Source organism: Perca flavescens, chromosome 3 (genome assembly GCF_004354835.1).
Source record: "Perca flavescens isolate YP-PL-M2 chromosome 3, PFLA_1.0, whole genome shotgun sequence".
In the NCBI taxonomy this organism is placed as follows: Eukaryota; Metazoa; Chordata; class Actinopteri; order Perciformes; family Percidae; genus Perca; species Perca flavescens.
This window is the reverse complement of record NC_041333.1, coordinates 38,863,793-38,891,686: the sequence shown is the minus strand read 5'-3', so window position 1 is coordinate 38,891,686 and position 27,894 is coordinate 38,863,793. Positions and strand designations below refer to the sequence as shown.

The 27,894-nt window shown below is 40.4% G+C and overlaps 2 protein-coding genes across 2 annotated transcripts in view; one reads left to right on the top strand and one right to left on the bottom strand.

The window, feature by feature from the left end:
* Positions 1-27,894, bottom strand: part of LOC114553116 (zinc finger protein 271) — a 687,947-nt gene that overhangs the window by 538,610 nt on the left and 121,443 nt on the right. The window lies entirely within an intron of this gene.
* LOC114552948 (protein NLRC3) lies at positions 86-27,829 on the top strand. Its single transcript, XM_028574043.1, has 12 exons — positions 86-407; positions 4,200-4,302; positions 4,520-4,627; positions 4,894-5,001; positions 9,540-9,618; positions 9,795-10,029; positions 10,175-11,978; positions 12,084-12,257; positions 13,685-13,858; positions 14,608-14,654; positions 27,200-27,669; positions 27,824-27,829. Exons 2-12 carry the CDS (start codon positions 4,214-4,216, stop codon positions 27,827-27,829), a joined length of 3,294 nt encoding a protein of 1,097 aa, XP_028429844.1. The 5' UTR covers positions 86-407; positions 4,200-4,213.

The following is a 27,894-nucleotide window of genomic DNA, read 5'->3' as shown; positions in this document are numbered from 1 at the left end:
ACAAGCAGTGTAAAAAAGTATTAATGTAGTAAATATTAACAGGTAAATGTACTTAAAGTATCAAAGTAATATGTGACATGGAGGCCACTTGGAGAGATATCTGCTGCTGTACCAGTTGCTGATCTTTATCTCATTAGATGGTCAGTTAGCTCCATCTAGTGGACAGATAGTAGAACTCCATCATCTGATGGGGGACTTCTCTCACACTGACTGGGTGTGTGGACAGGTTGGACTGGTTCTGACGTCTCTCTGACTCTGAAGTTATGAACTGTGACGGCGTCTTCAGATCAAATGCACATCGACACCAGGACTGACGAGGGCCAATGAGCAGCTTCTTCTCTCCCAGAGTTTCCTCGACACATGAAGGAGGAAAGTGTCTGGAAAGTGACCTGAAGAGACTTCAGCAGGTGAGAATCTGACCAGAGGAATCTGGAAATGGTTGATGAACAGAATCACTTTGATTCAATCTGTTTGACTGGACAGAAGAAATGGTTCTTTCTGGGTTGTTCTTCAGATTTTTAGAGATAGACTATGATTCTAATGAGTGTCCATCTGAGTTAAAGGAGATGGTTTGAGAATGATTAGCATGTATTACTGTTGGTAGTTCTCAGGTCTAAACAACAGCAGAATGTTCTCTGAGTTCACATCAGTGAAAAACAGGGAGGGTCCAAACTGGTCGGAAAGCTTTGATCCAGAACCCAGTTGTTCTTTGACAGTGAGTTGTTTGTACTTTTACTGCATGACAGAATTACCATAAGATCATTCTGTACTGCAGTAAAAGTACCATCAAATGACTTATTAGTACAACTTGAAGTTCTGCCTTGAAATTGTTACTGTGGTAAAAGCAAAAAAGTATTATCAGCTAAATGTACTTAAAGTATCAAAGTAAAATGACTGAATGCAGTCAATGGGCTCCATAGCGCGCCCCCCCCAAAAGCACACTTTGGGTTGTGATAAAGTTTCTTTTATGTTCAAAATTTGATGGGATCATTGCTATCATCTCCTGTCACCCAGCAGGAGTCAGCCATCTTGGATTTTGTGCATTTATTTCCATTGTACAAACACATGTTGGAGTCACTAAACTAATTATCATGATAATAAGTAATTTGCTACTACAGTGAACTATGGAACAGTTTATTGAAGACTCCAGCCTCCAGGACTGGAAGGTGATTGGCTCCGGAGGTTTTCGGACAAATCTACAAAGCCAGGCATCGTCAGTGGGCCTGTGACGTGGCCATTAAAGTGCTTCGTCATGACGACGGGTAAGTGCTTACAAAGAGTTTTCTGTTTGTAATTACATTAAGTTGTGTGTATCACTTATAATGCAAACAAACACATACAGGACCAATGCATCTTTGCTGCGTGAGATCAAGAGGATGCAAGAAGAAGTTATTTGTGTCCTAGGGGTCTTCAAGGGTCTACCGCCAAACACCAAGTCTGGCTTTTCAGCACAGCTTGGTGTGGTCATGGAGCTGATGGAGAGAGGATCACTGGCCTCCCTACAGGTAACCAGGGGTGAAGAACCACCCATCTTTAACTTAGAGGTACTCTGTAAAAAAGTACTCTGCTTCAAGTAAAAGTTTTGAATTTAAGATTTTAAAAAAGAACAAAAGTGATGATTGACTAAATTGAAATTTGAATATTGTCATTCCAAAAGAAAATGAAAGCAAATGTTTGAATTATGCAGTTTTTAATTTGAACAAATTGTTTATATTGAAGGAAAAGAAACTAAACTAAAACTAAAATATAACAGATGATTCCAAACTTTGAAATGGTAGTGTAGCAGAAAACGTATTTATTGCTCACTAACTCACTAACAAATTTTATGGAGACTACATAAAGGCTGAAAGACATGTACTGTAACCCTGAAAGATACATGTTTTTTTTCCTAAATGTTGCAACTTGATAATAAGCAGAAACGACTCTAGATAAAAAGGAAGTGAAAGTGTTTTACTGTTTTAAAAGAACCAAACTCCAGGTCTTAACATCGTACAGTATGAAGCATTATTAAGAGGAGTAAAACTGATCTTTGACTGAATAATACAACTTGTTCAATTAATAACTTCACATTAGCACTGACTTCAGGAATACATTTTTTTCCGATTCCATTAAATATCAATTTGGGATATTTCAGGGACACTAATACTTTAGTTCAGAGGGTGTGCTGCAGAAACGGTATGCGTCATGTCGACACAAGTGACTTATTTCTGTTAGTTAGCATGAAGGCTTATATCTGTATTTGTATCCGTACAGTCCCAGGCGATATAAGTCAAGACCTGCATGTGTCTTCTCTGTCTTTATAGTTTGTAAATCTGAAATACAACCAGATATCTGGCTTTAGGTCAGGCGCTGCCTTCAGTGGAGCAGCTCTGACTATGTTTTGATTCTAAGATCTAAAACAAATTTGCTCGTCTCTCACATGGCAAGATCTCGTTACACTAAGAACAAAAGGCCACGCCACTGACAAAATGTTACAAAATTATAAAACAATGTAAAGTAAGTGGCATAAAAAGAAAATACTCAAAACACAAATCCTTTTCTGCCACCTTCCTCTTTTGCTAATTCTTTCTGCAGTTTACAGATTTTGGCCTTTCCCGGATTACCTACAGCGTCACCCAGGTTTCCAAGAAGGATATATAAAGGGAGGGGGTGGGCAACCAACTATGTCATGCCCCGGAACCGTTTTGGCTTAACATAAAAACCTAAACGAGCCTCTGATATCTACAGGTACAAGAGGCCCGAACCAGCACATGGATAAGAGCATTTTATTTATCATACAATAAAAATGAGGAAAAAATCCAACCTTTAAGGACACCAATTTTTTCTTTGTGAATGAATAATGTATCGTAAATAAATAAATGTTCTCCCTTAAAATACAGGGGGCATAAGTATACACACCCCTATGTTAAATTCCCTTAGAGGCAGGCAGATTATTATTTTAAAGGCCAGTTATCTCATGGATCCAGGATACTATGCATCCTGATAAAGTTCCCTTGGCCTTTGGGATTAATCATCCTCACATACCCTTCACCATACGTAGAGACTGGCTTGGTTTTATTTCAGTTAGCCTAGTAGCTGGTTTGATTTGCATTGAGAGATGATCTTATAGAACTATCCCATTTCTCCCTCTCCTCCTCTCTTCCTCTTTCTCACTGGTGTACTTCCAGTTTTTTACTTGGACTTTGTCTTGTTGTGACGCAGATGTTTGCTCCACGTTAAACATTTGGTAAGTATCACTTTTCAGCAGATTTTTGATCTTTCATTAAACTGTAAAAATGTGTTTAGTTGGAGAAGAGTTTAGTTTGGTTAGAGTTAACTGTAACAGTTATCAACTTGTAATCCTAACAGCCACCGTGTTCAGGATCACCAGCTGCTCTAACAACAGGAGCTAACCAATGCTAACCATGCTAACCATAATGGAGCTGTTTCCAAATCAATATTTGAGAAATCAAATGTAGCTCTGCTGACAAAGTGAGACAGTACTGGAGGTGATCTGTTAGTGTGAGGACAATAAATGACTCATCAAACATTACTGAAACTCACTTATTATTCATATTTCAAACACACAACTCATGAAAGAGTCTGAAGTCTCTAATGTTTATTCTGTACTGCAGTAAAAGTACTAATACACACTGTCAAAGCCTTAAAGTTAAAGTTCTACTTTTGAAGATATTACTGAGTTAAAAGTACACAAATATTATCAGCTAAATGTATTTAGTCTATCAAAGTAATAGTACAGAAATATTATCAACTAAAGTCATCAGTTCCATTTCCCTTTCTTCTACTTCCCCTCAGCCCCAGATATAATGTAACAGCCTATTTGTTTTGTTTTTACAGTCATGAGCAGCAGAGACTTGATGTTGCTGATCTTTATCTCATTAGATGGTCAGTTAGCTCCATCTAGTGGACAGATAGTAGAACTCCATCATCTGATGGGGGACAGCTTAAATCATCAGTGAGAAATGAAGGATGTGTCAGAACTTGTCAGACTACTTAGATCCTCCTGGTGTCATGTGTTGTATTCAACCCACAGCCATCTTCCAACTACTGAGACAGACTTGGTTTGTGTGTGTCTGAAGGAAAGAGCAGCTGATTCTCTGTTTTCTACAGTATCTGTGACATGTTAGAGAGGAATGAGAGACTAATGTGTCCTGTGATGAAAAGCTTGTTATAGTAACAGAGGTCATGTCTCCCAGCAGGTGAGGACTCTGCTATGAGTCAGTGTGAGGACAGAGAGGAGGGAGCCCCTCCCTCTAAAACCACTCTGTGTGGGGACCATGACAGCCAGACCAAAGCTCAGAGGTGAGATGATGATGGACTCTTCTCCATGTTAGAGCTCAGCACTCACATCACTCCTCCATCTTGATTCACACTGAAAATATATGTATATGATATTAACTATATACTTTATTAGTCAGAAAAGAGCCAACGACTGATTATCAACTGAGATGAGACAGCATCTTTCATCAGATTACATTTTGGTGAATAGTTACTGATCCACTGTCTTTGTTTGTATCAGGATGCAGCAGCAGAAACCTGAACCTGAACCCAGCTCTGTGTCCATGAAGAGTGACTGGTCTATGGGTCGTCCTATTGACTTTAAAGATGGACAAGCTGTTGATGAAAGGTCAGAATTTAAAAGTGAACGTTGTAATTATCTGACTCTCCTGAGAAGAAGAATCCAGACTTGGTCCAGAGCTTCGTAGTCTGTTGTAGGACTCAACGATATAATGGGTCAGCAGTGACATCACAGTGTACACCTACTGTATAAATATATAAATAAAATTAACTTCTTACTTCATTAGTCAACAAAGAGCCAACGATGAGACAGCATCTTTCATCAGATTACATTTTGGTGAATAGTTACTGATCCACTGTCTTTGTTTGTATCAGGATGCAGCAGCAGAAACCTGGACCTGAACCCAGCTGTGTGTCCATGAAGAGTGACTGGTCTATGTATCGTCCTATTGACTTTAAAGATGGACAAGCTGTTGATGAAAGGTAAGAATTTAAAACTTTGTTATTATCAGACTCTCTGAACTTCATGGTCTAGGTTTGACAATGCCAGGTTCTGATCTGATGCCCAGTGATACCAGGACCAGAACCACCAAACAGATTAATCGGTTTAAAGAAATGCCAATAAACCAGATCAGAACCTTTTTTGGAAGTCATTTTAATAGTAGTAATAATAACACTACATAAAGAGACCAAAACAAGCCAACGCTAAGTTATACAGCCCTGCACACTGGACTTGTACCTTTCACTGTATCTGTGCTGGTTCCTCCTGCTCCATACTCCTCCTGCCTGTCCTCCTCCTCTTCATCATTTTCCTCCTCATCACCACCATGACTGGACTTAACTAATAACAATAGAAACAGTAATAAACTTGAATACGTTGCATACTGTATTTACATACAAAATAAAAGACTTGTAAACTTGTGATAGACTAGAATTATCGGCATATATTAATGAGTTTAGGAAGACATTGTTATAATAGCATAATAAATGCATATTCCCTCTCAAACCCACTTTGACCTAATGCACACATATTTTTGCCAAACGTACCAATAGTGCACCTGTCATGTCTCTTCTTCTGGGTCCTGGTCCTGCTTCATCAGTGCTGCTCTCGCTGACAGTGCTAACCTTGGCCTTTCCTCTAAGGAGCATGGCAGTTAATTTAGAGCATTTTACAACATCCTGCTCCAACAGTTTTTTATTTTTAATCTCAAGTTTTTCAGTTTTCTCTGTGTAACCAACAATTCAAAACTATCTGTAACTTCAGAGGGAGGTGACATGGCTGAGGGTCAGGCTAAGCCAATCAGATTTTTTTTTTTTCAATATATTTTTATTGAGCATCAATAATAATACAAAACATCCACAATGGGACAGCACAGCAAAATGACATAAAAACAATGCTCAATGTTTTTCTGGAGCAGTGAGAGGTTGAAAATGTCGACGAAGACATCTTCCAGTTGACCTGCACACACCTTAAAGGTGCTCTAAGCCATGTCACATGTTTTTTAGGCTACAACATTTTTTGTCACATACAGCAAACATCTCCTCACTATCTGCTAGCTGCCTGTCCCCTGAACACACTGTAAAACAACGTGGTCTCTGTAGACAGCCCGGGCTCCACAAACCCCAACAAAAACAATATGTGCCAACCTAGGAGGTTGAGTTGTTTGCTTTTCTTTGAACCAATCACAAATCTTTTGGGCGGCGTTAAGCTTCGGACGCGACAGTGGCTCTGCAAAAAGTCTCGGAAAGAACTTGTTTTGGTGGAACACAAAAGAAGAACGCCACAGTCAATATTAAATGAAGTCAACTGTTGACACAATACAGTAACGTGAGCTATTTAAATGAGCTGATACATGGTTAAACCTCACTGGCTCTTACCAGTGTATCTCCGTGTGTACATCATCCACAGCAATCCCACCAATCTTTCCCAAATGTCCCAGTTAGAGAAGAAATGCCATAAACATTATTTTTAAATCTTTACAATCATTCCCCAAAAGAACCAAGGAGGAATGCCTTGTTGCACGATCTTAATTTTTTGAAAACTTGCCATTTTCAGCTTGTAGCTTGCTAGCTTCAGAGGTGGAAAAAGTACTAAAATATTGTACTCAAGTAAAAGTAAAAATACCTATTTGAAAAATTACTCAAGTAAAAGTAATAAGTAGTTTATTTAAAATGTACTTTAAGTAAAAGTTACTTAGTTACATTTTTTTTAAATGGGGGGGGGGGGATCTCTCCCATATAGTGAAAATAGGACAAGGGGTCATAAATCCAAAACTATTTTGTTTTTAATTAAAGAAAAATCTATACAAATGTATACACATGTAACAACAACATGTTATTTAAGACCCTTAGAAAGGTATAATCTGCAATTTTAGTTCAGACCATCCCATAAAATGTTTTCAAACAATCAATTGAAAGTCAAAGTACCATACACTGTTAGTTCTGAAGGCCATCTTTCTTTTCTTTACAAACAAACAACAGTTATAATGCAAATCAATGCCAAATCATGTGTTTTGACTCCATAAATGGGTTAGACCCATAGACTGTTAATTATATTAATATAAACAGAACATAATGTTCACAGCCCAGACTAGCAGCTAGCTTCTACACACCTAAGTAGCCCGTATGAGCTAATTAGATGTATGTGAATTAATGTAGTCAGTCTCCTACATACGTTGTCCTGGCAGGAGTGGGCAATTGATTTTCCCAAGGGGCCACATGAGAATCAGGGACTGTTGTGGAGGGCCGGACCAATAGGATAAACTCAATTCTGCTCAATATTCATTTTATGTCAGGCGACACATTCTCAAACGTCTCTTTTTTCCTCTGGGCATATTAGCGCAGCAGAGTCCACCAAACACTCTCTAATAAACTCCCCCTCAGAAAATGGCTTACTGTTTTGGTGATTTTGTGGTTTGTCACAAAGCTGGTCCTGACTGCTGCATCCCTGTATACCTTGTTGCTTTTGCAGCATAACTAGCAAAGCTTCAGATGTCGGTGCGCATTCTGCACATAGACAGTATATAATGGACCAATAGACCCCGTTGCTCTGGACGGAGACCAGTGAAGGCTATTAGAAGCACTTTTCCAGTGATGGCCAGCTTTACTGCGCAGCCTCCAACTGAGAGAATGTGACGTGAGAAACGTGTCTGAAAGTTGTAAGTCTTCTGGTAGCTGTGACAAGAGAAATCTCAATCATTCCCAATCTTACAGATAGTGTAGGTGTATGTAAGGAGATAACATGGGCACAGGCTAATTATTGCTAACTAACATGCTAGTTAACATTAGTAATTAAACCTAAACAGCTCATGTAAGTCAAAACTGCCTGCGAGCTTCTCCTGTACTATACAGTAATTCCTCTACTATGCGACAGTAAGTCACTTGGTTATGACACAATCGTTAGCTTATTTTTACAAAAACGTCAGCTACGGAGCCATAACGTGAGGTACAAGGTAATGAAGCCTTTTATACATTGTCGTGTTTCTTTGGAATAAACAACGGACAAATAGAGTCTTTAAACGCTTCAGATGTAAAGTTATTCGCAGTCAAGTGACGTAAAAAAAAAATGGCGGTCAGCGGAATGCTAACAGGAGGTGATGGCCAGTTAGCAACAAAATGGCGCCATAGATGGCTCGAGTTCTGAAGCGAAGCTTACCCCCTTGATTCTGCATCAGTCAAGTCATTTTTTAGGGATAACAGCTCATTTACGTCCATGCTAACGTCTCCCACTCAGTTCCAGGTCCGACCGTTTCCATGGGTCCGACAGAGCGACACATTGCAGTTGTTCTTCTACTTCTTTTTAATTGCGACTTGCAACCAGAGAAGAAGAACCTGCATACGTTCGCGCAAAATAAAAAAATGCTGGTGCATTCAGGGTGCATTACAGTCTATGGTCTGGTGTAGTCGTTCCGGGCACGATTTATTTTCTTCCTTTCGTTTTTTTTTTACTCAGTAACGGATGGGATTTGTAATGTAGCGAAATACAATGCTTCACTCAAAATGTAATCAAGTACATTTGAAAATACAGATTTTAAAAACTACTTGAAAAATACAAAATACACAACAAAACTACTCAATACAGTAACATGAGTAAATGTATTTTGTTACTTTCCACCTCTGGCTAGGTGTTGTTGTTTCCCGTAGCAAAGCGATTTGGAGAACGGCAACAAAAAGATCAGAAGGTGAAGGGCATGCGCCAGATGTCAGACAATTATACTGGAAATATACTTCTATTGATCCAGACTACTTCACACTACTCATAGCTCTCCGGAGCACATACCTGATTTATTGTACTTCCAAAAACCCTGTGTTGTAGGCATTTGTCAATATGCTACATGTCACAATTTGATTTTAAATTCCAGAATTTATCCAAATGAGCTTTCTATTTGGACTATCTAAATCATGAGCACCACCTACAATTCCCTCAGTATTGTTTTCTCTCTACACCCTTGCCTACTTGCGCACGACCAAAGAAAAAAACAGACACAACTTAGCTTACCGGCTGGTAGCATGCAGCTAAAGACAATGGGTAACATTTACTCATCAGAGTTGGAGATGCAACACAACAGAACTGGAAAATCCTCCTGCTTCCCTGAAGTCAATGGTGTGGGAACATTTTGCCTTCCCTGTGAGTGAGTTATAGAAACAAACAACGAAGGTAAAACATGTCGGCTCCAAACAAATCCTCAAACTAATGGTGTATTCAATTGCACCTCTTTAAAAAGAAAACTGTTGTTGTGAAGTACCCTTCTGCCCTTTAGTGGCTCATATTGTGGCATTGCTGTCCCTGTTAAAAAAAGATTCTTCTTAGTCAGGATTGTTCGTACAGTAATCCTCGATAAGACGTCATTGATGCATTTGGTGGTGTAGCCAATGAACGCATCCATGTATGTGTCTAAACTATTGTTCTGAACCACATCACACTCCATTGTGTTACCTCAATAGACACAGTTGCCATTTTGTCATCATAAGGACTATGCACAGATCATTAAATGTTCTTACACTTGATGTTGTCTCTACAGAGTTCACCAAGAGAGCTCAGAGGGCCTCGGTGGTCAGTCTGACCTGCAGCAGCAAACAGACCTGGACTCCATATTTATGGTGTGTACATATTAAAATAAAGTTGTCATTATTAACTACAGATTAAATGATAAACTACCATTCAGATCCCAATAGTCTCCATGCTGCTCTTTTCAAACCAGCAGGCCTTCAGACTGAGAGATGAATCACGTGTTGAGTTCTTTAAACTAAATGTTGAGTTTATCATTCTGTTCCAGCTGTTGGAGGAAAGCATCGTCACTTTTGTAAAGAAAGAGCTGAAGAAGTTTCAGAAGGTTCTGAGTCCAGATTACCCAGAATACTTAGAGAGTCAAAGGGAGGATGAGAAGGTTTTGGATGGTGAGGATGAGGATGAAGAACAGAGGAGAAGGAGCAGAGAGGCATTTCTGAAGATCACACTGCACTTCCTGAGGAGAATGAAGCAGGAGGAGCTGGCTGACAGTCTGCAGAGCAGTAAGAGGATTTTAACAGATTTAAAAATGGGACATTTACTAATGTCTGAGAATATGCATTAAATATATGCTAATTATTTGAGGACATCTAATGTTGAAATATGTTCTTTGACTTATTGATCTTCCTTGTTTGTGTGTTCATTCAGGAAGTAATTCTGAAGTTTGTCAGCGTAAACTCAAGTCTAACCACAAGAAAAAGTTTCAGTGTGTGTTTGAGGGGATTGCTAAAGCAGGAAACCCAACCCTTCTGAATCAGATGTTCACAGAGATCTTCATCATGGAGGGAGGAACTGCAGAGGTCAATGATGAACATGAGGTCAGACAGATTGAAATAGTATCCAGAAAACCAGACAGACCAGAAACAATAATCAGATGTGAAGACATCTTTAAAACCCCACCTGGAAGAGAAGAACCAATCAGAACAGTGATGACAAAGGGAGTGGCTGGCATCGGGAAAACAGTCTTAACACAGAAGTTCACTCTGGACTGGGCTGAAGACAAAGCCAACCAGGACATCCAGTTCATATTTCCATTCACTTTCAGAGAGCTGAATGTGCTGAAAGAGAAAAAGTACAGCTTGGTGGATCTTGTTGATCACTTCTTTAGTGAAACCAAAGAAGCAGGAATCTGCAGGTTTGAAGAGTTCCAGGTTGTGTTCATCTTTGATGGTCTGGATGAGTGTCGACTTCCTCTGGATTTCCACAACACTGAGATCCTGACTGATATTACAGAGTCCACCTCAGTGGATGTGCTGCTGACAAACCTCATCAGAGGGAAACTGCTTCCCTCTGCTCGCCTCTGGATAACCACACGACCTGCAGCAGCCAATCAGATCCCTGCTGAGTGTGTTGACATGGTGACAGAGGTCAGAGGTTTTACCGACCCACAGAAGGAGGAGTACTTCAGGAAGCAATTCAGAGACAAGAAGCAGGCCAGCAGAATCATCTCCCACATCAAGACATCAAGAAGCCTCCACATCATGTGCCACATCCCAGTCTTCTGCTGGATCACTGCTACAGTTCTGGAGAAGGTGTTGAAGACCAGAGGGGGAGGAGAGCTGCCCAAGACCATGACTGAGATGTATATCCACTTCCTGGTGGTTCAGTCCAAACTGAAGAACATCAAGTATGATGGAGGTGCTGAGACAGATCCACACTGGAGTCCAGAGACCAGGAAGATGATTGAGTCTCTGGGAAAACTGGCTTTTGAGCAGCTGCAGAAAGGCAACCTGATCTTCTATGAATCAGACCTGACAGAGTGTGGCATCGATATCAGAGAAGCCTCAGTGTACTCAGGAGTGTTCACACAGATCTTTAAAGAGGAGAGTGGACTGTACCAGGACAAGGTGTTCTGCTTTGTCCATCTGAGTGTTCAGGAGTTCCTGTCTGCTCTTCATGTCCATCTTTCATTCATCAACTCTGGAGTCAACCTGCTGTCAGAAGAAGAATCAACATCCCGGTTGCTTAATGCCTTCAGAGTCAAACCTAAAGTAAACTGTCTACATCAGAGTGCTGTGGACAAAGCCTTACAGAGTCTGAATGGACACCTGGACTTGTTCCTCCGCTTCCTCCTGGGTCTTTCACTGCAGACCAGTCAGACTCTCCTACGAGGTCTGATGACACAGACAGGAAGTAGCTCACAGACCAATCAGAAAACAGTTGAGTACATCAAGACGAAAATCAGTGAGAATCTGTCTGCAGAGAGAAGCATTAATCTGTTCCACTGTCTGAATGAACTGAATGATTGTTCTCTAGTGGAGGAGATCCAACAGTCCCTGACATCAGGAAGTCTCTCCACAGATAAACTGTCTCCTGCTCAGTGGTCAGCTCTGGTCTTCATCTTACTGTCATCAGAAAAAGATCTGGATGTGTTTGACCTGAAGAAATACTCTGCTTCAGAGGAGGCTCTTCTGAGGCTGCTGCCAGTGGTCAAAGCCTCCAACAAAGCTCTGTACGTGCACACAGAACTATACAGATTAATTTAGTTTTTCTTTAATTAGAATTTGTTTTTGTTTGTTTATATCTGTGTTCTTATCTGTTGCTGATTCCTTTTCAGACTGAGTGGCTGTAACCTGTCAGAGAGAAGCTGTGAAGCTCTCTCCTCAGTTCTCAGCTCCCAGTCCTCTAGGCTGAGAGAGCTGGACCTGAGTAATAACAACCTGCAGGATTCAGGAGTTTATCATCTGTCCTCTGGATTGAAGTGTCCACATTGCAGACTGGAAACTCTCAGGTTGGTGTTCAGTTAGGACCTGAGTAACAATGCAAGTTAAAGCAACATTGTGTAACATTAATATTTTTTTTCCCTACAGTTTCACAGTAATTTACTTCTACACTGCTATCATAAATATCGATACCTCTACACATGCATTTGTTATGATGACATTACTTGTAATCGAAATCTAGCGACTCAACAACTCTGCTAACAGAGCCAAAGGTGCAACAACACAAGACATAGCAACCAGCTAGTATTACTTAATAGTCCAAATACAAGAAGGCCAAACGCTGTCCTGCCCTTTTTTATTTCGCAAAACTCTCTGCAACGTCTAAATGCAAGTCAGAGTTGTCTGGCGGAAGCTCAGCTACTCTCTTCTGCTCTCTTTTTAGCTTCCTTTACTCTTTTCAGCTTACCTTCGCTACACCCTGAGGAAGGCTCAAGCCGATGTGACGATCCCCTTTGACAGTCTCACTACGTTGTGTATGTGGATCTGCACATGGGGAAACCACACTGAATCAGGATAGGCATGTCCACATCACAGACAGACATAGAAACAGTTATCAGGAGTTCTGCTCTTTATTAAACTTGCTTTAACTGTGATCATATAGTGGAAAGTTTTTTTTAACAAAAGTATGACAATACATGTCTTACAATGCCTTGTCTCTCTCACAGTAAGATATAACATAAATAAATTAAAACCTCAGCTTCTAAGGCCTTTCTGCTATATAAAAATACATTATATTAAATAGTATAGTGTCTTTAACACCGGAATGTATGTTCCCCAGTAACATTACACATTTTTCACATAATTAAAGTCAACATCAAATACATTGACAGTTACTTGCCCATGGGGAAACCAGACCAAATCAGGATAGGCATGTTGACATCACAGTAAGACATAAAAGTCCTACACAATGCACATTAAGTCAGAATGGAGAAATATCATTAGAAGCAATGCAAAATTGGCTACATTTAGCATTCAGCTCTGAGCCTAAAATTAGTGACTCACTAATTAAGCTGGGTTTGTACAGGCAGCTTCAACAACAGCAGGATGGAGCGATTCAATGCATTCCCAGTCGAAAACCGATACTAGCATAAACCTTCTTCCTTATCTAGCTGCTGCAATTAATACGCAGAGGAGGAGAAATCAGTCTCCACAAAATCATCTGATTATTTATTTGAGCTTTAGAATGTAATCACTGCAAAACAATTATAAAATAAGGTTTATTTTTCTTTCTCTCTCTACTGGACAATGACAATTTAAAGTAGCTACACACCATTAGTTATTGTTGTGTACAGCTGGACTGTAAAGCCCCACCCATTTCTAGCACTAAGGGTAGTTATATATTGCTCCTGGGTTGTGGCCATGTCGTACCTGAATTGACCGTGTGTGTGTGTGTGTGTGTGTGTGTGTGTGTGTGTGTGTGTGTGTGTGTGTGTAGTCTCTCAGGCTGTATGATCTCAGAGGAAGGCTGTACTTCTTTGGCCTCAGCTTTGAGATCCAACCCCTCTCATCTGAGAGTGCTGGACCTGAGCTACAATCATCTAGGAGACTCAGGAGTGAAGCTGCTTTTTATTTTACTGGAGGATCCAAATTGGAGACTGGACACTCTAAGGTATGGACGGATGAACACTTTTTTTTGTCACTAAGTGAGAAACTCTGAAAACAGGACCTTTTTAGATAGCTTATAAAATAATTGAATTAAGTTAGAAAAATAAGCAAAACCTTTTATCCTATTTACATGTCATTTATTTAGACCATTTTACACACAAACTAAATAAAACCCCTCCAAACCCCCAGCATTTCAGTCCGTCATCAGGGCATAGAGAATGCTGTTGTACATGTCTCAGAGTAAAGCCGCCTACACATGATAGGCGGCAAAACCGCTCTGCGGCGGTTGTTCCATTGATTTCCTACGGGGAGGGCGGTGGCATCCAACTATGTACTGCGCTACCGCTGGCGTTGTGCACCACGTCTCAGATTTGCCGCTTTGTGCTGTGCTCAAAGTTCAAATTATTTAAACTTTGACCTAGTTGCTGCTGATCTTTCGAAGGTGCAACCAATGAGATAATGGAAAGTCGTTACCTAGCAATGGGAAATAGCTACCTTGCCACAATTGATGACGTTTCCCTGCGCTGCGCATTGCTCTCTGCGCTTTACTCTGAAAATCGCATATCATATGTATGGGGCTTAAGTGTAACCACACCGTGACAGCTTTAGCAGCATTGCCCTGAGTTTGACTTGAACAAGCTGCAGAGTCAACGTAGTCTCTCTCCGTCTCATTTCACACTATGATGGTTAAACCTTGCAATTATCCACAGCCCTGGAGTATGAAGTTGATTACGTCTTTGTTTCTTCCTGCAGGGTGGAACATGGTGGACCTCAGAGACTGAGACCTGGTCTGAGGAAGTGTGAGTGTGTTTTAAGTTTGCTCTAAGAGAACTCAGCTGTGTGTTACACTAGTTTAACCCCTTCCCGGCGCTGGAAGTATATTATAAGATGAGGTTACTTTCTATTTCAATGTTTTACTGAACAGGATCCTGAGTGCTTAGTAGTTGATGTTGAATTGGCTAAATCTCCCTTTACCAGTGGATGTTATTATTATAGGCATAAGTAACTATGAAGAAATAATCAAGAAACAATAGCGTGGTGCCTCCACTGTTGAACTACCCAACACACTATGAGATATATCGGTATTTCCCCAGAAACAAATGTCAAGTATTTTAAATGTAAACCGTAGTAAAATGAAATGTTCAGGACAGCCAGGTAAAATGTACAACACAAAGAAATGTATTTTACTATTCTGGATTATCTTTTTGTGTCGTATTCAAATATTTTGTTTTAGTCTTTTTTTCAAGATATCCCTTTATGTTATACATAAACATCTTTACTGCTTTTACAGTCTCAAATAAAACTCTTAACATGTGCCGATGCCCTTAAAGAGAAAATGATTGCTACCAATACATTCAATGGCGTAACGAGCCAACACCGGGCCCTTAAGCAGGATTATCAAGGTGGGCCCCCCTACTATAGCACGTGATGATGGTGCAATGTCCACGAGTAGGCTACCATGAATAGGACAGGATAGGATCATAGAGACACTACATATAAGAGATGAGATGACTGACAAAATCAGGAGTAGCCTACGTGCACCACAACAACAACAAAAACACGGGTGAATGCGCACCATAACACATGAAAAATCACACAAGGACATCCTTCCAGGATTTCGCGTCCTGTTTTGAGATTGTTGCGGCCCAAAATGCCTGATGTCACGGGAGCTTTTGTAAAAAATTGCGATAAAAGTTGCAATGTCTTTTGTATGTTTGTTGCAATTAAGTTGTAGAAGACAGTGAAAGTTGCAAAAAAATATAGTATAGTATATATATACTTGTTTTGGGGAATAATAATTATTATTATTAATTAATTACTCTGAGCTGAGATTTCCTAGGGAACCTTACCAAAAAGGCTCAGGATGCTGCAAATGTTGGTATAATATGAAAGGGGCTGGTGGATTTAAGACAAAAAATTATAATTTATTCAATTAATCAAATATGAACATATTTGTCACTATCAGTGGCTTGTTGATCTTTACATTGTTAGTTAATTTCCTATCCTGGGCTGGGACACACATTCATACGGTTTGGTAAAGGACTTATTGGACTTTAACTTATCATTGCACTTAGAATAACGAGCGTAGCTGGGTTCAATTTAGGTCATTGTGTCGTCTCATCTGCGTTTTTTTTCCTGCATCCACTGTGTGTGATTGTGTGTGTGTGTGTGTGTGTGTGTGTGTGTGTGTGTGTGTGTGTGTGTGTGTGTGTGTGTGTGTGTGTGTGTGTGTGTGTGTGTGTGTGTGTGCATCAGTCATCAGTCGGGGGGAAATGGAGCAGCAGCCCCCCCGCTGCAGAGAGCCGACAGTATTGAAACAGCAGCAGCTTCAGTGACAGCGTACATTGATGTTAAAATGTCTCCATGTTGGCAGGACGGTCTATCGCTGTACGTTTTGTTGGTAAATGTGAGATGTTCGAGTCACACACACGTCTCGTCTTCATAACAGAAACTAGGAAATTAATTTGACCTGTTCTCACTCCCGCTTGGTCAGTGGCTGCAGGTGGGACTGCTGGGATTGTCGCAAGTAATGAAAATGTGATAGGGGGCCCCGGCTGTCAATCAATATCTTCCAGTGTTGCTCTGATTGGTCCGGGCCCATAAGCACCGCTTACCCTGCTTTCGATAGTTACGCGTCCGAATACATTTCAAGCAAATGTCCTCTAACCCTTTTTCACTTAAGGCGAGACACTACAGGTGAATAGGGTAACATTTTTAACTTACAGATATCACCATGAAACTTTACCAGTTTATTACTCACATGAATAGGAGAAATAAATGTATTGCAAGTTTTCTGTAATTTTATTTTTAAATATGCTAATCAGGCTATATCTAATTAAATATGCGCTAATTTGCATATATTTTGACGTGACGAATCTGACCATTGAAAAAAACAAGGTTCAAAATTATTATTGTATTTTGTTGATATATTTAATGAAAAGATTTACCCAGAGGGGATTATGAATATCTCCTTTTGTTACCTAGTAAATCAGAAAATACTGCCAATAGCCTTAAAAATTGATTTCCGCCCTATTTTTAGGCATAAAATGTCACATAAATCAGGCTAAGATCAACAATCAACAAATCCCTCTGAACAAACCTTCACAATATAGTTAGGAATACAACTGTAAAGTGTGGTGTATGTAGGTGCTACAGAAGTGAAAAATCATCCCGCCGAGTGTGAGAAAAAACTCATTTTGAGAAAACGGCCTTTAAAGATTTTCATGGCAAAATTCCACTAATTTCTATTGAAAACCATGAATTAAAGACAACATATACTTTAGGTCCAAGTAAGATCCATGTATCACACTGTTTAACATCCAAAACTCATTATTGCTTCATCCATCACTGATCTTAACATCCAAAACAACGCATCAACATGGCCTTCAACTGAAGACCATTACATCACTAACTTCAAACTGGCAGAACACAACCATTACACAGCCTGGTTCCCCCAAGTTAGTTTACAGTATACATATCCATGCCAGTACCATATGTAGGGCCCTCCTCCATCTCCTGCTGGTGTCTTTTCACTTTTTTGGCTGTGCTTACACTTTTAAGCTCCACTTTGCACTGGCGGTATGGACACTATTGGCTTTTGAGATCCTAACCATGTCGTCATCCTTCATAGCATTAACAGGCTGTGCTCTGAAGCCACAATTTCTCCATCACAGCCAGCATGGCAGAGGCACACTCAGTGAATGTAGAAATAGTCATACTGGCTGCAGCCTCAACCCTGCTTTTCCCCACAAAGACTATTTTTGGACATTGGGTCCATGTAACCAAGTTGAGGCATGCGTTGGCATCTGGTGCCTCCATGCTGCACTGTCACTGGACATCCGGTGATACACAGGGATGAGCTTCTTATGGTGATCATTCAAAAGACCAATATTTCGATTATTGGAGAAAGCAATCAAAGTAGACTGAATTGTTATTTGACACATTATCTTCACACTGTCAGAGATATGAAGAAGAGACGGATCCTGACTAAACACAGGCTCAGTGACCACCAACTGGATCAGAAAGAGATGACCTTCCTCCTCCACTGTGAAAACTATCTTCACTAAGAGATTTACACCTTGGAAAAATAGCCAAAAAAATAAAACTTCCCAAAGTTAACACCAGAAGAGAAGCTGGTAGTTCTCCTACGAGTGGGGACAGCAACTCTACTGACAGCTGAATATGGATCTTCCTGCCACAGCCTGAGGGACTCACAACCACATTAGGATCCCAAAATTATAGATTTGTTTAGTATTTTATAGTAATTATAGTAGAATAGTATATATGTGACACCTACATATTTAATATATGACATGTAGGCCATACATTTCTGTAAACTGCTGCTGTCTGATAACTCCTGTTTTCTGAACGATAGTTTACACATTGACGTAATACGTGAAGACATTTCATCATCTGGTGTCTTAGTGTGTAATCCCCTGAGTCTTCTTGCTAATAGCAACTGTTTTCGTCTTCTCTGAGGTGATTTTCGACTGTTTTTGACGCATTTATTTTGACATTCTGAACTACCGCGGAAATGTCAGAGCGCGTCACGTGACCATTCTAAGCGAATCACATTGTCAGGAATTGTCATCAACCAATGAGATTGCGCATTTAGCGCTAAATCCCCCCTTTTACTTTCACGATTGGTTGCTGATGAAAAGGAAGTGACCATATTTGGATCAGACAGCACTGTAGAGGAGAAAGAGAGCTTTCCAACGGTATATGTGATGACAGGGTGCAGACAGCGATCGCGGAGCAGCGGGATGATTTAGAACGCCAACTTTTCTTGAATTTATGAGAAATCTACCAACGCCATCAGACAAAGTATAGTAAAATAAAGACCTAAATGTGTATTTTTGACTTTTTTTCACCACATGTCTGAAAGAAGACATGTTATTGAACACAAATAGCCAAAAATCTCAAAATTGACCAATGAAAAAAAAACGATGTTTTTGCCTGCCGTGTCTCGCCTTAAATATGAAACTTTGGCAGTTGACTTAAATTGTACGTAGGTAAGTTACCCTTTAAAATAAAACAAAACTCCTTTCTTTCTCTCACAAGAACACACCAGAGGTAACCAATGCTTTAGATGATTTTAGCTTATCAAATATAAGTTACTTTTTTTATTTATATTTTATTTATAATTTATATTTTTTTGGATTTAACCAGTTTAACCTTTTTAAATGTTCCAAATGTAACGAAGCGCTTTGGTTAGGGCTACACGATTATGGTCAAAATGATAATCACGATTATTTTGATCAATGTTGAGATCACAATTAATTATCACGATTATTTGTTGATTTTAGCCAAAACAAATTTTATTGTCACATAATTATATAATTATAACTGCTTTTACATCCATATTGTGCTACATTCCTGCTAATACATCAATATTGTGCTACATTCCTGCTAATACATCCATATTGTGCTACATTCCTACTAATACATCCATATTGTGCTACATTCCTACTTCCATATTGTGCTAATTCCTACAATACATCCATATTGTGCTACATTCCTACTAATACATCCATATTGTGCTACATTCCTGCTAATACATCCATATTGTGCTACATTCCTCCTTTATTGAAGGATACTGTGAAGAAGTATGCCATTTCAGCTGTTGTGCGACTGCTTTCCACACATGCACGTTTGCTGTGAAAGATACAGGCATCGCAATTTTCTGTTCACGTTAACGGCGCATGTGGTGCCTGGTATCTACCAGACAAAATAGCTACGTGGATTTCTGTGGCTCATTACACTGCCACTTACATATCTGCGTTGCGGTTTGATGCTCCAAAACCCACGTTAGAGGCAGCATAAACATCGCTTCATGTCACGCTAGTAAACACTAATAACACGTTACACAGCAGGTAACCTTAGCCTATCATTAGCAACAGTAGTAACTGGATTAAACAGGGCTAAAATGCTGACAGCTAAACAGTGTAGTGTGTCTGTATTTCACTGTAGGATTCCAACAGCGGGACGTACAACAGTCTGCTGCTAAAGCTACGAGCTAAAAGACACAAACTAGCACTGGTCACTGCTGTTGTCTGAAAAACAACACAGACAGGGACAAAATGTTGCGTTTACTTGTAAACTGGTAAACATCGTAACCAGCTTATGATGACCGACTGCTACCTGTTGTGGAATTTTCCTCCCTTTACTCTGTCCTCTGTGACGGTCTACATCTAGAAACTAAGCTGCACGGTGCAGGGAACAACTCTGATTGGCTCATGGAGACATGTGATCAGACAGTGGTTTATGGAGCGCTAGACTGGCTTTGCAAAAACTGTTCTATGAAGGGAATGACACATTTTAAATATCGCTCGATCACGCAAATTTGATCGTGGGAAGCCATAATTGTGATTGTGATTAAAATTTGATTAATTGTGCAACCCTATCTTTGGTTTTTAAAGGTGCAATATGTAATATTGTATGTAATACTGGCGGCTAGCGGTTAAAATAGTTACTGCACTACCATTTCAAAATACTGGAGAGTCGTTTCCCCCGCCCCCTCCTGCCCACGGTTCACGGGGGTTGCCAGGCTGAGACCACAGCATTCACAACAATGTTGCTAGACGCTTTTCTCACATAGCCAGACATTACTCCACAGCACAGCGGAGTAGCTAATGTTAGATGCTAGTCTCACATAGCCAGACATTACTCCACAGCACAGCGAAGTAGCTAACGTTAGATGCTAGTCTCACATAGCCAGACATTACTCCACAGCACAGCGGAGTAGCTAACGCTAGATGCTGGCTATATTGACAGTCATAAAAGCCCGTGCTCACGTGGAGCTCTGTAACCAACTGACAGACACACTTTTTCGGCTTAAAATTACAGTATGAACCGCTGAAAACACAACAACCTCACTGTTCTCTCCACACGCCAGTCAGGCACACTTTCTCGGCTTAGAATTACAATACGAAACGCTAAAAATACCACTACCTTGCCGACGGAACACACTTCATTGGCTTAGAATTACGGCAACAATCCCTAAACACACTGCAAACTCACAGTCCTCTCTTTCCGATTTACAGCCCCCCTCTCGTGGTTTAAAATAACTACTAAGAGGCTACACGCTGTAAACAGCCATGGGTTGCTTGCCTGGTCCTCCCGGTAACGTTAACAGTTAGCAGGGTTAGCATGGTGGCGTTAGCCAGGACCAGTCGGGATCACTTTACTGGCTATGTCTCAATTGTTTTTGCGAGTAACCAACTCGGTTACTCTAGCTATATAATTCAATGTGAGTACACAAATGTTGAAATGACAAAAAATGCCCGTCCCTAGTAGCTGTGATAAATTAGCATGAAGCTAATGCTTACCTGTTCAGGAGAAAATAAGCCAACTCTGCGTCCTTTTGGGCTCTAAGCTGTCTCCATCTTTCAAATACATCTCCAATATTTACCAGGGGGTTGTTACGTCTCTGGTCACGCAACTGTTAGAAACATGCTGTTTTCTTTTTTTATGTCATGTAGAATCTATCTCCGTTGATCCGGTTCGTTTGTTTGCTGCTTTCATGGCTGTACTACCGTTACAGCTGTAGCGCGCTGGGTTTACGTTTTTACAGGTATATCTGGCAACCCGGCCTGTCTGTCAAACTGGGCCGTTGAACAACACACAGATCAAAACATAAACATAAATTCCTTCACGGAATGTAAATTTCAAAAAGAAAAAATACTGAAATTAGCATTGTTGCCAGAAAAGATAGTATTTCAGTTTAACATGTTTCCTTAATATCTAATGAGGCATTGGTGTCATTTTTGGATTTATTACAGTACAAATATTACATATTGGACCTTTAACCTTTGGGGCTCTTAAGTTTGTGGAACAAATCCTTAAATCCTTTAGAGCTGCGACACACCAGACCGACTCATCCCCATGTAATGCTGCGGTGACCAATCATGTAACCAGAGATCGGGCTTGTCAGTGTGTTTAGAGCTCTGGTTTGAGGCGGTGGGAGAGTCCCGTACAGGAAACAGGAAACATCACTGACTCTGAGGGGAAAAACACTCGCTTGTCTCTTTTCTTTCTCTCTCTCCTGTGAAATTAAGCTGCCTTCAAGAGCAGTTGGAAATAGGGCTGGGTGATTTGGCCTTTTATAAATACCGCGATATTTTTAGGCCATGTCACGATACGCTATATATATCTTGATATTTTGCCTTAGCCTTGAATTAAAAACTTTGATGCATACAATCACACCAGTATGATGATTCTATATGTCTACATTAAAACATTCTTGTTCATACTGCATTAATATATGCTAATTTTAAACTTTCATGCAAAAAAGGGGATATCACAACTAAGTCAAAGTTAACATAATTGTATTTATTAAACAGTGAGTGGCACAAACATAAAATTGTCAACAGAAAGTGCATGTTTTGTGCAAAATTGTCAGAGACAACATTTCAAAACAAGACATTAGGGCACGCTTGGGCATGCTGTAACTCACATGGCATTTCAAAACACAAAATTAAAGTGTTAAAGTTAATGAGATAATTAAGTGATTAATTTAGTGATGATTGAGCATTATTCTCATATATCAATAAAGATAATTACTATTTTATCACAGTGGTTAGAAATACTCACCAATTGCAAGATGCAGGCGATGGCCAAAACACTGTAGACGTGTCCAGTGGTTCAGGCTCACAGCTTTGACGATGTTAGCGCCGTTATCGGTGGTGATGCACACCTGACGAGCTTCATTTAAATTCCATGACATGAGAGCATCTTGAAGGCCTTGTGCGATGATCCCGCCAGTGTGATCCTCAGGAAGAAAGCTTGTCTGAAGGCACTTGCTTTTCAACTCCCAATTGTCTATATAGTGGACAGTCAAACTGAGGTATGGCTCGCATGTTCGGCTGCTCCATATGTCGGCAGTTGTTGAGAAGTGGGTCACATTTACAAGCTGACTGGCCAGCTCTTCCCTCACTTTAATGTACAACTCAGGCAGCACTTTCTCTGCAAAATATTTGCGACCCGGCAGATTATATCTTGGGTCAAGTGTGTTGATGAGCTTTCTGAACCCGGGCTTTTCAACAACATTAACCGGGGCCATGTCTTTCGCGATGTGGTGGGTTACTGCACACGTTATCTCCTTCTGTTTTTAACTGTTTTTGTCGTACGGCGTTGATCTGGAAATAGAAGAGGCCAGACTCAGTTGCGTGAGTGCTGGTTGCTCAGGCACTTTCTTTGATATTGCACCGCTCTGAGATGTTGTCGTGCGGAGTTTCAAGCACTCTTCATTTTCTAGCGGGTGGGTTCTCAAATGGTGACATAAATTTGATGTACTGCTACATTTTGAAGCGATGCTTTTGCGACAAATTTTGCATATCACCGTTGTTTGTTCAACATCTTCCTTCTTGCCAGACGATGGATCCTGTGCTGTTTTTATTAATTCGTCCTCCTCCATGTGTAACCATTATCACCTGCTGCCGCAAGCATCAAAAATAAAATAAAATAAGCTTCTTAACTTAGGTTATCAAGGTAATCATTATGCTTGCGCTTCGATGCTGGACAGGACAAGAGGGGGAAAAAACAAAGGAAAAAAAATGTCCGCGAGTTTCAGGATATATTAATTTTCTACATCGCACGGACTACAAGCCGCGATATATCGAGTATATTCGATATATCGCCCAGCCCTAGTCGGAAACATCAAGATCTATAACGTTCTGATGGAAAACAGTAACTGTGAAATATGAAGTCTACTTTTTCTTTTTGTGGGGTTTAAGAACACAACAGGATGTTACACAAATGGGCTGTTTCAGTGACACTCCCAATGTGGAGAATCGCCCCGTTTCTTAACGAAGAAGAAATCAGCCGAGTAGAGTCAACGAGCTGGACTGATGAAACCTCTGCAGGCTGCAGGTTCACCAGGCAACCGTCTGTGTGGCTCTCAGGTCCGGCGGCGGAGTCCCTCCTGATACAAGGCAGTAGCCACAGCAGCTAATGAACACTGTCCTCCATAGGGCCGCACAGTGGCCCTCATTTATGAAACGGGCGTACGACCTAAAACAGGCGTAGGACGGGTGTACGCCGATTCCTACGCAAAGCTCGCCATTTATCAATGTGAACGTGAGCGTAGGCTGAGATAAAATCTCACGTCTGGTCTGAACTCGTGTACGCAAGTTTTCGCGTCAGTGTGGCCTTGCGGTGCAGCATATAATCAGTTTAACAGGAGAAGAAGAAGTCATCAGTTGGTCACTTATCAGCAATGGCAGATCTGTCTCTTTTAGAAGACCTCTATGAGCCGGTACAACAGTGCACACGTGCGCACGGGCCACGGTGGAGAGCTCCATCGGATTGATTAAGGGCAGATGGCTCGCATCAGTGGGGGGGGGGACGCTACTATACACGGCAGAAAAAGTCTGCAACATTGTTTTAGCCTATTCCTCGCGTTTAAAAGGTAGCCTATAGCGTTATGTTTGGCAATGATATTTAATACAGGAAACATGACGATGCACAACATTTTTATTTATGTCGTGAATGATTTATTTCTGCCATTGACCGAGTTATTTCGGCTTGTTGTTCCAGCCGCTCTGCTGTCAGGAGACAGGGTCGGGGTGGTGGTCCAGCACGGGGGGACAAGCGCTCTCCCTCAGCTGTTGTCTCGTTCTGACTCATGAAAAAAAACACGAGTAAAATAAAAGACACTGCATAAACTCCGCTACCGTGTGTTTATTCAAATATAAGCACACCTACATGTAGGCCTAAGAGATAGAAGCCTGTATATTACTATTAGGACTATAGAATACATATGTCAAATGTATAAATTAGATAAACTTCAGCTGGAGTCCGATTTACTACGGCAACACTGTTGACCTCATCAGTGATCTCTTTCCATTCCCCATTCTTTCTACAGCCTTTAATACCAGTTTTCAGGCTGCCAAATAGTACACACGTTAGTAAAAATGAATCTGAGATATCAGGGTTTCAATCTCCACCTCTGAGAAGTTCCGCTTCTCAGCCGGATTACGTCTCGCCATGTCGTAAATTGTAGGGGCCTCAAAACCCAGAATATATTGGGCCGTGATATTTAAATGACGATGGTTTCCAGCCGCTGCATTTATCAACGTAAGACCATTCTTACGCTCTGATTGGTGTGATACAAACGTTTCATGAATCACACATAAAGCCTGTCATAAGATGATTTCTGCGCTCATATCTGGTTTCTAGGTTTGATACGGTTGATAAATGAGGGCCAATAAGTTGTTTTATCCTCATCTCGATATCAAATGCCACAATAAACACACCACGAAAGACACTCAGAGATTGTTTGAGATAGTTGGAAGAAAAGATCAGTAGAAAACTTTAACACTTTAAAATATAACTGCCTTTTATGTTCAAGTTAATGTTCAGTTGGTTCAATACAAGAATGTTGGCCAACAAGCAATCTGGCCTTTAACATCGGTTTATTCATTGTAATAATATTGTTATTGCAATATTCAATCCAGACCATAGGCGGTGCAGATATGACTAGGCTACATTATTTTGACCATGTGTGCAAGTATGAATACTGTGTGAGGATTGGTGTGTGTGTGTGTTAATGTGTGTGTTAAGCTGTGTGTGGTGTATTTGGCCTGCTGCATTACTCTTCTACAATAACAGCTACTGTATGAAAGCTGCAGTAATGGTTGTCTAAACCCGGCTTGGTGGCTGCTATTTGAAATATGTTCGGTGGGCTAATCACAGTTTTATGGTGCTGTTGTCTCGGCAACTCTAGTTTTAACTTTAGTTAAAAAACATGAATCAATCTCTCTCGTTCGCTCGCTTAGTAAACCGCGTCAGAGGTGGGTGTGTATCTGCCTGTGTGTGTGTGTGTGTAGGCTGTGTGTGTGTCAAGAGAAACTCTAAATTTCAGATCACCCTCACTGAAACATGGAGCAACCCCATAGCACCAGGAAAAGAAAATCTCTGGCACCACCACAGTCCTAGTCCTCCAGAGAAGTCCTGGTTCCTCCCGGTCCTCGGTGAAAGCTGCTGCTGGTGTTTACAGCTGACTGTCCCTCACGGCGGAGCTAGCTTAAACATCAACAGTTAACAGTTAACACTTTTACAAAGCTAGTGGAAATAAAAACACAGCTAACCTGCCTGAACTTCACTTCAAACTACGAGATAACAAGTTACCAAACTGAGAGTTGAACACGACTGTTAGCTGCAATAATGATACTTGTACCAAAACGTTAAAAGTCCATTAGTCTCCAAACATGAGTCAGCTGGACATTAAACTTAGTTTTTCTCTCCTCTGCTGACTGCATGTTTCTCCCTCCAACGTGCTCTACATCTCCTCTCTGACTTCCTCCTTTCTTTTCTACTCCCCAACAAAGTCATCTGATTGGCTAGGAGTGTAGCTATACAGAAAATAATTCACTTAGATTACTCCAATACTTTACACTTCACTTCAAAACTAAGGATTATGGTAAATGTAGTTTTCATTGTATTTACCCAGTTATGAAATGAAACACCATTTATTCATGTATTTAACTGTATAAAATAAACACTTTATTTATATTTATTTAACAGTATTTGTGATTTTTAGATTTTCTTGCCTGAAGTACGAAGATAAATTTCTCTTAATAGATAAGTTTCTGTTTTTGTGGCTGGAAAGATGTTAGGATTTAATTAATTAATTTAAAATCCACAAACTCAACAAACTGAACACATTGATCCAACAGAACTAATAAATACATTAATACATTAATCAACAGTTTATTTTTTATTCACACATAAGTTGTTGTGTTCAAGTAGCCTTCAGTTTTCTTCTCTGAATGTTTTTAATAAATAAGCATTGGAAAAACTCAGTTCATAAACAGAACACGGCATAATTAATGTCACAAATATGTTTTAAAAGGTGAATAAAGTGAGCTGAGGTAGATTTATCTTTCAGTTCCTCCCTGATGGGAGACCTGGTATCAGATATATACGACACAGACACAAACATACCATAAATACTCATTTTTCATACATAAACTGGTATTTCTATAAAGTGAACATCAGCTAATAGCAGTTTTAGAAAGCAGATGGTTGAGAGCTGCTTTGTGCTGCAGTAGAAGAAGATGTGACAGTTTTATTAGTGAGACTTTATTCAGTTCATGTTTCTAGATTTGGATCATCAGCTGTCATCATCGGGTCAACACGAGGACAAGAAGCTGAACATTGTTGACATGTTGACTCTCATGTTCACTAACTGTTGATGTTGTTAGAACTGGATTGTTAAACATCACTCACAGCTGAATATGAAATGAACGTTTGAATGATTTTCTTTCAGTTATTGTCAGTAAAGTTGTTAATAAATCATCAGATGATAACCTGCAGCTGTATTGTGTCTTGTTCTCTCCATCAGATGTCTGTGAACTGGAACTGGACACAAACACAGCACACAGAAACCTCAAACTGTCTGACAACAACAGGAAGGTGACACGTGTGGAGGAGGATCAGTCATATCCTGATCATCCAGACAGATTTGACCGCTGTGTTCAGCTGCTGTGTAGAAATGTTCTGACTGGTCGCTGTTACTGGGAGGTCGAAAGGAGAGGAGATGTTAATATATCAGTGAGTTACAGAGGAATCAGAAGGAGAGGAGAGAGTAAACACTGTGTGTTTGGATGGAATGATCAGTCCTGGAGTCTGTTCTGCTCTGATGAAGATGGTTACTCTGTCTGGCACAATAACAGAAGAACATCCATCTCCTCCTCCTCTGTCTCTAACAGAGTAGCAGTGTATGTGGACATTCCTGCTGGCTCTCTGTCCTTCTACACAGTCTCCTCTGACTCACTGATCCACCTCCACACCTTCAACACCACATTCACTCAACCTCTTTATCCTGGGTTTGGGTTCTGGCCTGGTTCCTCAGTGTCTCTGTGTCCTCTGCAGGACTGAGAGTCTCTCCTGGTTCCTCAGTGTCTCTGTGTCCTCTGCAGGACTGAGAGTGTCTCCTGGTTCCTCAGTGTCTCTGTGTCCTCTGCAGGAATGATCAGTTGACTGATGATTTCATTCATCAGTTGACTCTCTTTACTGAGATTGATACAACCCCCCCAA

Coding starts and splice junctions, on each gene's coding strand:
- LOC114552948 (XM_028574043.1), top strand. CDS start 4,214: ATGAGTCAGTGTGAGGACAGAGAGGAGGGAGCCCCTCCCTCTAAAACC. Junction 9,619..9,794: donor ACCTGGACTCCATATTTATG/GTGTGTACATAT, acceptor ATTCTGTTCCAG/CTGTTGGAGGAAAGCATCGT. Junction 11,979..12,083: donor AAAGCCTCCAACAAAGCTCT/GTACGTGCACAC, acceptor ATTCCTTTTCAG/ACTGAGTGGCTGTAACCTGT.